We start from the raw sequence: 13,189 nt of genomic DNA, 5'->3' as shown, positions 1-13,189 counted from the left end.
GTAGTTCAGAACGAAAAATACAAACTTTTCACTCAAAAAACAGATCTATTAATTGCAAATCTGGAGAACCAACTATAACTTTGAAGTTGTATCTCTTTTATCCAATTGTTTATTTGTTTGTTTGTTTGAGTTTAGCAAAAAGTTTGAGGCACTTTTTTTAAGTGAGCCTTTTTATTGAAATTATAGATTTTATTGTGTGTGTGTGTGTGTGTGTGTGTGTGTGTGTGTGTGTGTGTGTTCAGTACTTAATGCCATATTACCATATTTTTGATAATACATCCAATAACAATGCAATTCCCTTTCCCTTCATCATGGTACTTACCACATCAATACTTAGTATAAGAGTACTCAACTGATTTGGTGAGAAAGAGTTCAGCATAACAGAAACGTTAACTTAAATGTCCTTTGCTTCCCCCCTCCTCCTCCTCACAGCCTCCCCCTCCGCCCGTCCTCTCCTCAAACACACCCACGCACAAATAAACATAAAAAGCTAATTTGTTAGCTACCTCATTTCAGAGGCCCGGGCGCGGGATATTGTGTACGAAAAGTAATGCTTTGTCAAATGTTGACACGTGTCGCAAACATGGAGCCCTTACCAGAGCATTTATAAAGAGTGCAGGCGGCCAGGACTGTCAGCACATGAGGAGAAGAAGAGAAGCTTTGAAATGAGATTAGCCTGCTGTTCAGCTCCTCAACCTAATGGTAGATGTGTGTCTACAACATACACATGTAAAGAGACACTAAACCTGCTGAAGTACAGACAGATCACACTACTGCAAACTGTGCTTTCTGACCCTGCTTTTATGTTTTACAATACATTTGGATTGAATATATTCAAGTATTTAGTTAATTTTTTATTTATTTATATATTTTTAGTGCTTAAAGTATGCTGTCAAAGGCATGAGTAATTAGGGGGCGGGGCGTTCTCATTATAGAGAGGATAGATTGGGCAGAAATGTGTAGTGCAAGATGAGTCATCAGTATAAGAAAGAAAGTTTGCATAAGAAAGAACATATGTTTTAATTGTATACACTTTTATATTTAATGTTTTGAAGTAATAACATATATAATTTTACAAGATGCATTAATTTTTTTATAAATGTTTTAAAAGAAATATTTAGAACTTTGTTTATCCTGAAAAAGTACACTTTCAACACAAAACTTTACCCTTACTATCAAAATAGTATTAATAAGAAATATTTACAAGCAACTTAGCATATTTGAATTACTTTTTTTAACGATAAATATTACCTACCCCAAACTTTACAATTGTAATGACCATATAGATACATTTTAAATATACATTGTTGTATATGTTTCAAAACTACAAAGTGATTAAACTGTTAGAAGTACACTAGCAAAAGGGCACTAGCGGCTGGAGAATGTATGGAGAAAAAGTAGCTAATCACTATCATGTTTTTTTGGGGTTGTCAGAAATTAAACCCATTGGAAAGAGATTCAAATACATTTAGACGCCATTTTTTGAAGTAGAGATTGCTTTTACTTGTGAATCTTTAGGTAATATACACACTTACACTACAGACAATTTAGCTTACTCAATTCACCTATACCACGTCTTTGGACTCCATACAGAAACGCCAACTGACCCAGCCGAGGCTCACGACCTTCTTACTGTGAAGTGAATGTGCTACCCACTGCGCCACCGCGTCGCCTTTTATTAAGAACACGGACTGAATATTTTTTTCTCATTTGGAGTAAAGTGTATTTCACCAATATGCCTGGATATTTTATTAATTGTAACTTTTAAATTTATTAAAATATGTATCTAAATAAATGTCTTTTCATCTTTAAAGGCAAACTTCTAAAGCATTTGTAGCTCCCCTTACCTTACTTTTATAGTTTATGTTTATAGTTGTTGTTGTTAAAGGGAAGAAAATACAAAGTATATGCAAGATCTGTAAATCTCTTTCTGTATAAGAGATCATGTAATTATGTATTTTCTTTTAGAAACTCAAAATGCAAATTAAAAAAATATATAAATAAAAGAGACATACACTAGCATATAGATGTTTGCTCGGAACCTTTTTAAAAACATGGACTAAAAGCCACAAAAAGTCTAATTTGATTTTCACAGTGTCTTTAAAATTGGCCTGAAATGTTTGAACAGCATCAGCGGAAATGAACCAAAGGAAATTAAGTCGCCCCAAAACTCTTGTTAAAAATAATAGCACACCTGTTACGCATCTAGAACACGATGCACGTAATACAACCGCATTTGTGACAAAACCGGCATTACGAAACGGATTAGAATGTCAATGTTAGACCCGGGTCTGTTTGTAGAGTGCCTGATGGATAGTGTTGGTCCAGTGCCACACACCTGCCTGTGCCTCCTCACACATACACACACATGCAAACACACTGGCGTTTGCCTCCCCGGTGACACCCGTCTGCCACGTGTATGAGTGTACTGCTGAGGTGTGGACTCCTGTCAGGACCTCTTATTATATCCCAACAATCTCTCTCACCTTGGACATGCCCCCATCTATCCATCCATCCATCCATCCATTCCTGGCTCCTTCCCTCAAGGGTGGGGTGTCAATGGCAGACCGTCCTGGGGAAAAATAAATAATGAACATAAAATTGGGAAACAAAGTGCTGGCGCCCCTTAATACGCAAACACCTCCAATATGCTGATGTTTTTCTTTTGCACATTGTGTTTTCTAAATTGCCTTTGACTGCGTGCATCGGTAATGAAACTTTATGTCCTTGCAAAAAGGACAGCTAGTCCGATTCGGTTAGGCCTGGGACCATCTTCTCATGCTACGTTTTTTTTTTTTTTTTTTAATACCTCAGCTTATGAATAAATGAAGCCTGGGTGCAGTTTTTTTTTCTTCCATATTTGTGTAAATTGCTTTAAAAGCATTTTATCATGTCATAAAAAAGTGCAATTGATCTGGAGTGCTCGGCCCACTGGACAGCTGTGTATTTTGTTAATGGCCACTTTGCTCCAAGCGGCTTATTAAAAAATTTATATATAAATGCTAAAATTGCATAAATTATTTAAACACAAAGTAAGCATTTTTTGTTTTGGTCTGGGGGGTATTGAAGAGTAGATTGAGTTTACTATATAGGATGGCTCTGATATTGAGTCATATTCCTGCACGGATGCATATACATCACACACGCGTACACACGTTGAGGCAGAGGCGCAAAAACAAAGTATATATTTTTTGATGACTTAGTTTCAGCAACCATGGAATGTCACCCATATCCTGGTTGATTGTACTCTCGAATTTTATGATGTTTTTCATTGATTTGTTTCCCCGGCGCAGCTGCCGACCTCTATTGAGGGACGAACGTAATCAGCACTGACGCAAATTAGATGGTTATTCGTTTCGAAAATTGACAGAAAAACAATAAAAAAGATGAAATGCTCCCAAATCAATAGATATAATGAAATTCAAATAATCCGAGAGATGAGGTCTCCATGGCAACTGATAATGTGGAAAAGAAAACAATTTAATAAAGGACAGGCACGCTTTGAAAACAGATTGGGGGGGCAGCTATATAGCAGCGAGAGGGGAGCAGATGAGAGGAGGGCAGGAGGAGGGGGGCAGAGAGAGAGAGAGAGAGAGAGAGAAAAGACAGAGAGCGGATGTTTGTGGCGGCTGAACAGGCAGGTCCGTCGCTTGTTTCCCCCCGTGTGAAGGATCTGTGTCTATCCCAAGGACGGCAGAATAATTAGAAAAGCTTTCATGCCAGAAAGTGCAGATTCAGGTTTTAATACACAAAATTATTTCAGGGGCAGTGAATCGGAAAGCCATTTGTTGGTGACCTTCCTGAGAGGCCCCCTGGTACAGGGCAAGATGGAGGCAGTGTGGCAGGGCAAGCTGAGTTATGGCATATTTGTGTTTTTATAGTGGCTGAGGGAATGGAGATGGGGAGGAGGGCAGGGGGCTGTTGGAGAGGAGGGGGGACATGCCGTGGGGCTGCGATGGGGGCAGAGAGAGAGACTGTGTGTGTGTGTTGCTGTAGGGTCGGGGTTGCTGATGCTAGAAAGAGAGAGAAGGAGAGACTTGCAGATCTGGCTGTATTTACAGATCAGTTGTCAGAAAAGCCATTTAGAGGGAACACGTACGTCCCAGCGCAATGACAGCAGAAGTGCCTGTTAAAAAGGAAAAGACAAGAAAAACAGACACTGTCGGAGAGCGCGAGTGTCAGGAGCTGAGCTCTTTGACTAAGTAACTTCTTTTGTAGAAAATACTGGTGGAACCTTTACTTTTGGAAACAACAAAGCAGTGGGATGTCCTGTCTCTTGCTGTAGTTTCCACACAAAAGTGACTAAATATGTTTTTCACACATGCTAAAATCATTAAAACACATATTTTTTTGTGGCTGTTCCTTTCATTAAATGCTGGCATGTTTACCAAAATATCATTTTTAGGTGAGAAATATATTAATAAAATGAATTAAACGGTTTATAAGCACTTCTATGTTAAATTGTTTTAGAATTCAACAAATAATTATAAAGAAACAATAGCACATTTAATTAAACATTACATTTTAGGCTAGAAATACAAGTTTAATTTTCATTCATTCATAGCAACTTCAAAGTCAAAGTCAGCTTTATTGTCAGTTCAACAACATGTACAGGATATACAGAGAACTCTCAGAGTTACTCTCAGACCCTAGGTGCCTAACATATATTAATACAGGGTGTCCGCGGGTCTTTAAAAGTATTTAAAATTGATAAATCATTTATGAGAAAATGAAGGCCCTTAAAAGGCATTATAAAGTCTTAATCACGTTTTACGAGGTCTTAAATTTTGTTCAAGTGTTGTTCAAAGTGTTTGACTCTAAAAAAGCATAAATATTTTTATTTTCCTTGATCCACGCGATTGGTTCGGGCCATAATTTGTGACAAATGTGGGAAGTTAATGTGACACTCTCAACATGTAGCGAAACCATACAGCGAAACAGACACCAAAATAGGAAAATGTAAGTTTGCGTTCTCCTGGTTGGAGAAAGACGAGTTTAAATAGTGGCTGAAGCCTGTCACTGAAAACAACCATGTAATTTATTCTTCCGAGCTTATCCGAGTTCTGTTGCATTGTTGTGCTCCATTGATATTTTTTACTACAACTGTTTAATAACAACTGTTTATTAAGTTAAAGGTTTGCTATAAGAACTTGAAGTGGTGATAAGGTCTTAAAATATTCTGAGAAGGTCTTTAAAAAGCCTTAAAAAGGTATTAAAATTAACTTTTTGGATAACTGCATATACCCTGTAATACAGGCTTGTCCAAACTCGGTCCTGGAGGGCCGGTGTCCTGCAAAATTTAGTTCCAACCCCAATCACACACCTGGGCTAGCTAATCAAGCTCTTACTAGGCTTTCCAGAAACATCCTTGCAGGTGTGTTTAGGCAAGTTGGAGTTAAAATCTGCAGGAAACTGGCCCTCCAGGGCCGAGATTGGACACCCCTGCTTTAATACAAAAAGTTGCATTTTAAAAAGAAATTACAATAAATACAATTACACATTTAATATCTAAAATCTAAGTAAAAATTTGTAAACAATACAATTACACTTAACTTTGCACAGTGATAGAGATACACATTTACCATAATGTTACAGTACGTTGTGTAGTATCCATTTAAAACCCTGTTTATAATATAAAGTTTACAGTACGTTAGCATTTTCTCTCACCGTTTTTTAATTACACTCCAAACCAAAACAGTTTTTCCATAACATGTCATTCCAGTGCTGCAAAAAGTGGCAAAAACTTGTTAAACCTGTCTCGATCAGAGTTTTGTTTTGAAGTATTTATTTTACTCTGTTTAATTTTGCACAAACACTAACGCTATTAGCGGTTGGTCCAGGATAACACGTCCGGCTATGCAGCTGTAAGCAAATTAAGCTGAATTAAGGACTTTTATATCCTGATTGTTATGCTAGATAAAGAAACATTGTTTGCCGGAGCATTATTCAACATACAGTATTGTGAAACTAGTCATTTGTTCCACATAAAAAAAAACATGCACATGCAATTGAGTGTGTAACCTTAACATACAACACAGAAACTACTTTATTTATTTATTTTTAAGATAATAATATGCAAAGCAATATGTGAAAGTAAATAGGGTCGGTTTTGATTTTGTGTCAACTTTAACAACACTGGACAAGTTTCCATATTCAGCAGGTCAATGCTTCTGTGTTGGTCAATCAATCTATGCATGAATGAATAGAGAGGCAACACGGCACCGCACATTCGCATGGAGGAGGGTACGAGTATCACACACACACACACATGCTCATCCTCCCATTTGAGTCCAGTAGCAAGTCCCTGCTCTCATTCCACATTATTTCCCCTGTTCCGTCGACACACCTCGTATTTAAAGAATGATTGTTTTTTAGCTCACCCTTGAAACCTTCCACTTACCATAATGTGCAGTTTGAGGCTGTCCGGCCCGTGATATTAATTTGAGGCTTAGTCTCAAATTCTTCTGTCTGAGTGACTCGTCTCAGGGAGAAAGAGAGAGAGAGAGGGCTGTCATTAGATGTGACAGAGGGTCCGGGCGGGCAACAGCCCCAGCATTATTACTGCAATGTGAAAAGTGCCCCACAAGTAGGAGCAAAACTTGAAATTCCTCGCTGAAGAATAGCCCAAAGCTGACAAATCTGCCAGACTTGTGTCAATTGCTCTGAAAATGATTTATTCTTCTTCAGCTCTCCAATGTTTTCATTTTCCACCCTCGCTTATATTTCCTTTTTTATTTTTATCATTTAAATTTAATATATAGGTTGTTAAAAGTTTGTTTGTTAAAAATGTTATTTATGAGGTTAACATTATATACAATATGCCTTTTATATAATTCATTATTTTTATAGGAGTTATTGCAGTGTATTTTATATTCATGGCCTTCTCAATCTAATCTGCTATTGGATAGCTAAACTGATTATTCGTACTATTTGTAGGTGTGCAAGTAATATTTTATGTTTATATTTAGTTTAGAATAATATACATCTGTTAAAAAAGTAATTAATTTTTATTTTTACATAACAATAAAAATAAGTAATTTATTTAGATTTCATGCACACCTTTTTTTCTGAAGCTTTCCAATCTTTATAACGTCCAGATCATTTAAAAAAATAAATAAAACTGCAACATAGCCCCGCCCCACTATTGGCTGAGCTAATCAGTCTGAAGAAATAAAACATTAATTGTGTTTCATCCATGTTTCATCCAAAAATCTGAATTAACTTTATGTGCAAAACTGGATTATCGCATAAAAGAAGTGCGAATAAAGCAGCCCTTCCATCTGACGAGTCAACTGTATTTTTATGTGCATATCCAAAATGCGCATAAAAATAGGTGGGTGGAAACATAGCTAATGACTTTTTCAGACAGATAGCCACTCGCCTGCCATTGGCTAGTTAAAAAGATACCCACTATTGGCTGAGCTAACCAGTCTAAAGAAATAAAGTTGCAACAATGACTGTTTTCAGACAGGTATCCACTCGCCTGCCATTGGCTAGTTAAAAAGATAGCCCCGCCCCACTATTGACTGAGCAAATAAACCTAAAGAAATAAAATTGCAACAATGACTGTTTTCAGACAGGTATCCACTCACCTCCTATTGGCTAGTTAAAAAGATAGCCCCGCCCCACTATTGGCTGAGCTAACCAGTCTAAAGAAATAAAATTGCAACAATGACTGTTTTCAGACAGGTATCCACTCACCTCCTATTGGCTAGTTAAAAAGATAGCCCCGCCCCACTATTGGCTGAGCTAACCAGTCTAAAGAAATAAAATTGCAACAATGACTGTTTTCAGACAGGTATCCACTCACCTGCCATTGGCTAGTTAAAAAGATAACCCAGCCTTCCATTATTGGCTGAGCTAATCAGTCTAGTTTAGTATCTTGAATTCAACTTTTTCCTAATAAAAATGAGCTTTGAGCTTAAAAAGTACACATGTGGCATCGGTTTTCAGTGGACAGAGAGAAGTGTGTGGCACTTTTTTACTGTCAGGTGCAGACACAGTTGCTCTTTCGTTCTCTCTTCTGTGACTTCCAGTGACTGACCAGTCCAACTTCCTCCACTCTGTCTCAATCTATCTTATACAGCGGGAGATCGGCTTAAGCGGCCTTTTTTTCTCATTCGCTTTCTTTCTTTCTTTCTTTCTTTCTTTCTTTCTTTCTTTCTTTCTTTCTTTCTTTCTTTCTTTCTTTCTTTCTTTCTTTTCTTTTCTTTCTTTCTTTCTTTCTTTCCATTTTGCTCTCCTGGGCCTGTTTTTCCACAGTGGCTGTGGGGAGCAGAGGGTGTTGAAGGACCCCTACTGGTAAAGTGGGTAAACACGCACAGCCCTGACATCTGTGCTGCGAGAGAGAGAGCGGGAGAGAGAGTGAGGGAGAAAGAGAGAGAGGAGAAGGGTAGAGTAAGAGAGGGCGAGTGCAGCCCAGCCGTAAAGGCGCACAGGGAGAGAAGAGAAAAATGCCTTGCTTTGTGGAGAGAATTCCTCCAAAGCAGCAGGGAGAGGTGAGACTGAGAGAGGAGGGCTGTCTCCTGCCAGGTAAGACCCGCGCCAGGCGCCACACACACACTCACACACACTCACACACACACACACACACTCAGAGAGAGAAAGAGAGAGAGAGATGCTGGTGGTGGCTTCAATGTGCTGTGGATGGGGTGGGAGTGAGGGTGTAGAATGACAAAGGCACTCATTACTTTCACTGTGTGTTTTGGTAAAGTAATACCTCACTGTGATGTGATGACTGAATGGAAATATGAAGTTGAGGAGTGATTTTTATTTTTAGGTGCACAAGTGGCATTATATGTGCTCATGTAGTTTAGCGAAACTTAAAACTGTTTATTGATTAGTTTGCTTAAAATATAACTATTTAAAAGAAAAAGTTAATTATTTAAAAATAATAATAATTAAAAAACAAAGTTGTTGCATTCATTCTGTAATTTTCTAAACTTTTAAAACTTAATCATTTGTTAACATTTGATAGCGATATTGAAATTTTATATGCATTTTGTGTAGTTTTCCAGATTTAAAAAAAAAAAACTTGGACGCTTTTTAGATTTTTCAGTCAATTACTTATTAATTAAAAATGTATATAGAATTAGGAATTGTGCACATTTTATGTTATTTTCAGGATTTTGGATATTAACAGATTTTCTATTTTGCTTCTTTTAATGTATTTTAATTTAATATAGAATTTAATATATATTTTGATTTTCATTATTAATTTAATTTATTATTATTATTTAATTATTATTATTTTTAAACTTCAAATACACTTTTCATAGCTTAAAGTAAAATATATTTATTTATTATTTACTACATTGATTTTTTTATCTGCAACTTTTAGAACTTTGCAAACGTTTATAATAATAATGTTAATAATACTAAAAATTATTATTATTTTAATATATAATTAATTAATTTTTTTTATTATTATTATTTGCTTTATTGGCTTATTTATTATTTATATTTATAAGTTGTATGAAAATCAAAAACAATTAAAACTTCCACCAGAAAAAAGTTAATTGTATTTTAATTTATTAATGTACTTAAACAGATTACGCGTAATTAAATTCTCCTTTCTATTCATGAAATAACCAGTTACATTATTGATAAATAAAGCACCCTTTAGACTCCACACGTGCGCTCCACAGGTGTGAAATATCTTACAAAGCTCTTAAAACACGTCATTTATTACTCTTAAATGAGTCAAACACTAAGTCTCCTGTAATTTTTGTTTATATTGGATGTGGATTAGTCACTGTGTACTTTTTCTCTCGCAAATTGCTGTTCTTAATTACCGGCAAGTCCTCCGCTTGCGATTGCTCAGAATTTCTCAGTTAGATGACAAGTGGTATTATTTGCCCAGCTAAGCGAGTGACTGCCAGTATCGAGCGCTTGTTTGGATACAGCTGTTCTGTCAACTGGAGGATTTTCCAGAGAGCTTCTGTTTTGAAGATGCGCCCGCTTCAATTAGATCTTCCTCCGTTTGGTGAAATAAATATGGTGTCTTTAAATCTAAACACACATTTGCATGGAGCTCAGAGCCAAGGATGCAAGGTTTCAGGCCTAGTGCAGGCCTGAAAAGGTGAGACCAACCAAGCGAGAGAAAAAAAAAGAGAGAGAGAGAGGAAGGAAGTTTGTTTCTTTTCCACCCTCTTGTTGATTTGTTTCTATTGCTGATGGAATTGAGCCCTCAGTGAAAGGTGAGGTCACAATTGAATTTGGCTTGCTTTTCCGTGGTGATCTGGCAATGGTTCCGATGTCCCAGCGGATTGGTTTGTTTGTTTGTGCAAAAGCGAGTATGTGTGTGTGTGTTTCCGTGCATAAACATGGGCACGGTAGATTTTACTGAGCAGATATTTCCCCTCTGTTTTCACTCTGAGCTGGGGCTAGATTGATGACTGAATTGTTGAGTACATGTTAACAGTAACTGCTGATTTATTGAGATACTTAGAGTAAGTGAGGGTGCACCAACTAAGAGGGGAAGAAAAAGATATAGGCCTTTTAAGTTAATGTAGAAATAGAGCCTTTTTAAGTAATAATTGTGATTACTGGACTGGGGGTAGGGAGGGATGTGTGGGCGTTCAGCCAGAGGGAGAGAGAGGTGTATTCCAGCACACTGTGAAGGAAACGTTCATCTCGCAGACTGAGGGATGTATAACGCAGAATTTCAGCTAATTTTTAAGAAGTTTAATTGGAAGTTCTTGGCGGTTTTTCAAGGCTTGTAATGGTACATGTCTTTAGTGTTATCATTATGTTGAAACAACTTCATGCAGGTCTTCCAGTGAAATGTCAATTAATAATACAATCTCTTTTTTTTTTTTTACCAGTCTAAAGTAAAGAAAACATTTAAAAACACAACGTTTAAGTTTTAAGTTTAAATAATATTTGAAAGGCTGTTTTTTTTCCAAAATTCGTCATAAACTTCTTACTTTAGAAGCTCTTTCACTAAACATAAAATCTACACAGTAAAAAATGCAGGGTTCCACACAATTCAATCATGTTGTCACAACACAAATCGATAAAGTTCACTTTACACTTTAACAAATTTATGTCGATTGAACATAAAAGATTAGGTTGTCCCAATGAAATCTCAAGAATTGCTGTTTCAGCTTATTGTAATTAAGTAGTTTGAACAAGTAAAATAATATTTTTTGAGTGTACACATTTAATACAGAAATTAATAAAACTTTTTATTTGTTTGTTACAGCTGCTGAAGTCAAGATTTTTGATTGCAAAAATGACTTTTTTTAATTTATGCTGTAATTGAAATATACAAACACACATGGTTTCATTCATATCCATATTCTGGGGATTTTGCCGAGGATTATGTTCATACATTATTTGCATCATTATATGCAACAGTCTGTTTTTTCAAAAAGCATTATTCTGAAGTTTTAAAACAATATCCCCCAATTTTTCTGAACTATGGAGTGAAACAAATACATCAAAAATCTTGTCTGTAAATGCCTTTGACTAATATGTGAAAAAATTCTAATAATATCTGGATGCAGACTTTATGATGCAAGCTGAGACTGCATCACTCAGCGATGCAATCTCAGACACAATGCACTTAATGGAGTGAGTGACACCACTGTGACGGGTAGGGTTAGGGGTGGGGTTAGGTGAGCGCATTAAAAATCATTGGATTGGACCAGGTTTGCATCCAGACCCCTCTCAAAAATTCAGTCATTTTAAACCCAATTGCTCAGATTTAAAAATAAAAATTCAGTGCATATTTAATTAAATAATGCCTTCTTTGCATATTTAAACAATTATTTAAAAAACAAATCAAACAGAAAAAAAATGTTAATTGCATTTCTTCTTCTTCTTTTTTTTTTTTTGGTCACACTTTATTTTATTCGTCCATTTGTTGAATTTAAGTTACATTGCAACTAATTCTCATTAGATTATAAGTAGACTGTTAGGTTGGGGTTAGGGTTAGTGCAAGTTGACATGTAGTTGCCAAGTATTTTTTATAGTCAGTTAATTGTCTGTTGAAAGATAACAAGCAGACAGTCTACTAATATTCAAATGGACCATCAAAATAAAGTGTTACCTTTTTTTAAATAGTTATTTTTTTAGGGTTTTTTCATCTTTATTATGATAGGACAGTAGAGATTTTAGGCAGGAAAGCATTGGGAGAGGGGAAGGATCGGCAAAGGATCTCGAGACAGGAATCGAACTTGGGTTGCCGTGAGCACATTGGTGCTTTATGTCAGCGCACAGTACCACTAGGCTATTGGCACCGACTTGATTGCATTTCTTAATGTAATCAATGTAACTGGGGAAGTATGGTAATTTAATAATTAAGTAATAGTATATAGGAATATGATAAAAAAAACTTGATTTTGTTTTTATATGCTTATCACTATGCCTTTTTTGAAGGGAAATTCAAGAAACTCAGGTATCTGACAAGTATAATGTCAGTAAACGATGACAGAATTTTCAGTTTTGGGTTAAAATTATTCACAATTAAAGGACTGAGCTACTTCATTCATTTACTGCCTATTTCCATCTTATGACCATATCCAATTGTAGTTCAACTACGTCAAGCTCTTAAAAATGCAGTGCCATCCCTCATATGGGTAAATATGGCTTAAACATTCCCTTTTTGGAAGAAAAAAAAGCATTTTTTTTTACCTATTAGGCTGAGTGAAATGTTGCACAGGGACGACATTATTTCTTAGCAGGGATTCAAACGTACTCAATCCTCCCATAAATACAAGCGTCCCCAGCAGCATGCCGGCCGTAACTCATTCTTTAACTCTCTCGCTAACTAAACTCATATTGCAGAGAGAGCTCTGTTTGTCTTTGTTTCAGCTCGATCAGATCTGTCATGTCGACAGCTGCCTCTTGCTGATCTCTCGCTCACACAGTCTTCAAGTAGAGAAATCCAAGGCACAGACTTTTTTTTTTCAAGCAACGAGACAATTGAGATAAAGATAGAGTGATATTGAGCTGGTGGCACTTGTTGATGCCCAAACTCTCAGATTTTTTTTTTTTAATGTTATTTTTTTTTTACGCAAGCCCATTATTATTCTAAGTTTGGTTAATCAAGAATAGTGTTTAATTATTATTTACAGTCATTTTAATATCATTAAGTATTTATTTATTAATAGCTTTTTTAAATTTGAGTTGTGATTTTGTTTATTATTATTATCATCATCATAATCATTATTATTAGTGTTGC

General features: G+C 36.1%; 1 protein-coding gene across 49 annotated transcripts in view; it reads left to right on the top strand.

Annotated features, from left to right (window-relative positions):
• Positions 1 to 13,189, top strand: part of casz1 (castor zinc finger 1) — a 325,550-nt gene that overhangs the window by 247,408 nt on the left and 64,953 nt on the right. For 4 of the 49 annotated variants that reach the window (XM_073939104.1, XM_073939082.1, XM_073939100.1 and 1 more), the window contains exon 1: positions 8,397 to 8,532. The exons of the other annotated variants lie outside the window; for them this stretch is intronic. In XM_073939104.1, coding sequence (XP_073795205.1) covers positions 8,454 to 8,532 — 79 coding nt within the window. In that variant the 5' untranslated portion in view covers positions 8,397 to 8,453. Of the gene's footprint in view, positions 1 to 8,396; positions 8,533 to 13,189 lie in introns of those variants that run through there. 49 annotated transcript variants of the gene reach the window in all.

The sequence above is a fragment of the Danio rerio genome, chromosome 23 (genome assembly GCF_049306965.1).
Source record: "Danio rerio strain Tuebingen ecotype United States chromosome 23, GRCz12tu, whole genome shotgun sequence".
NCBI lineage: Eukaryota > Metazoa > Chordata > Actinopteri > Cypriniformes > Danionidae > Danio > Danio rerio.
This window is presented reverse-complemented; position numbering and strand designations above follow the sequence as displayed.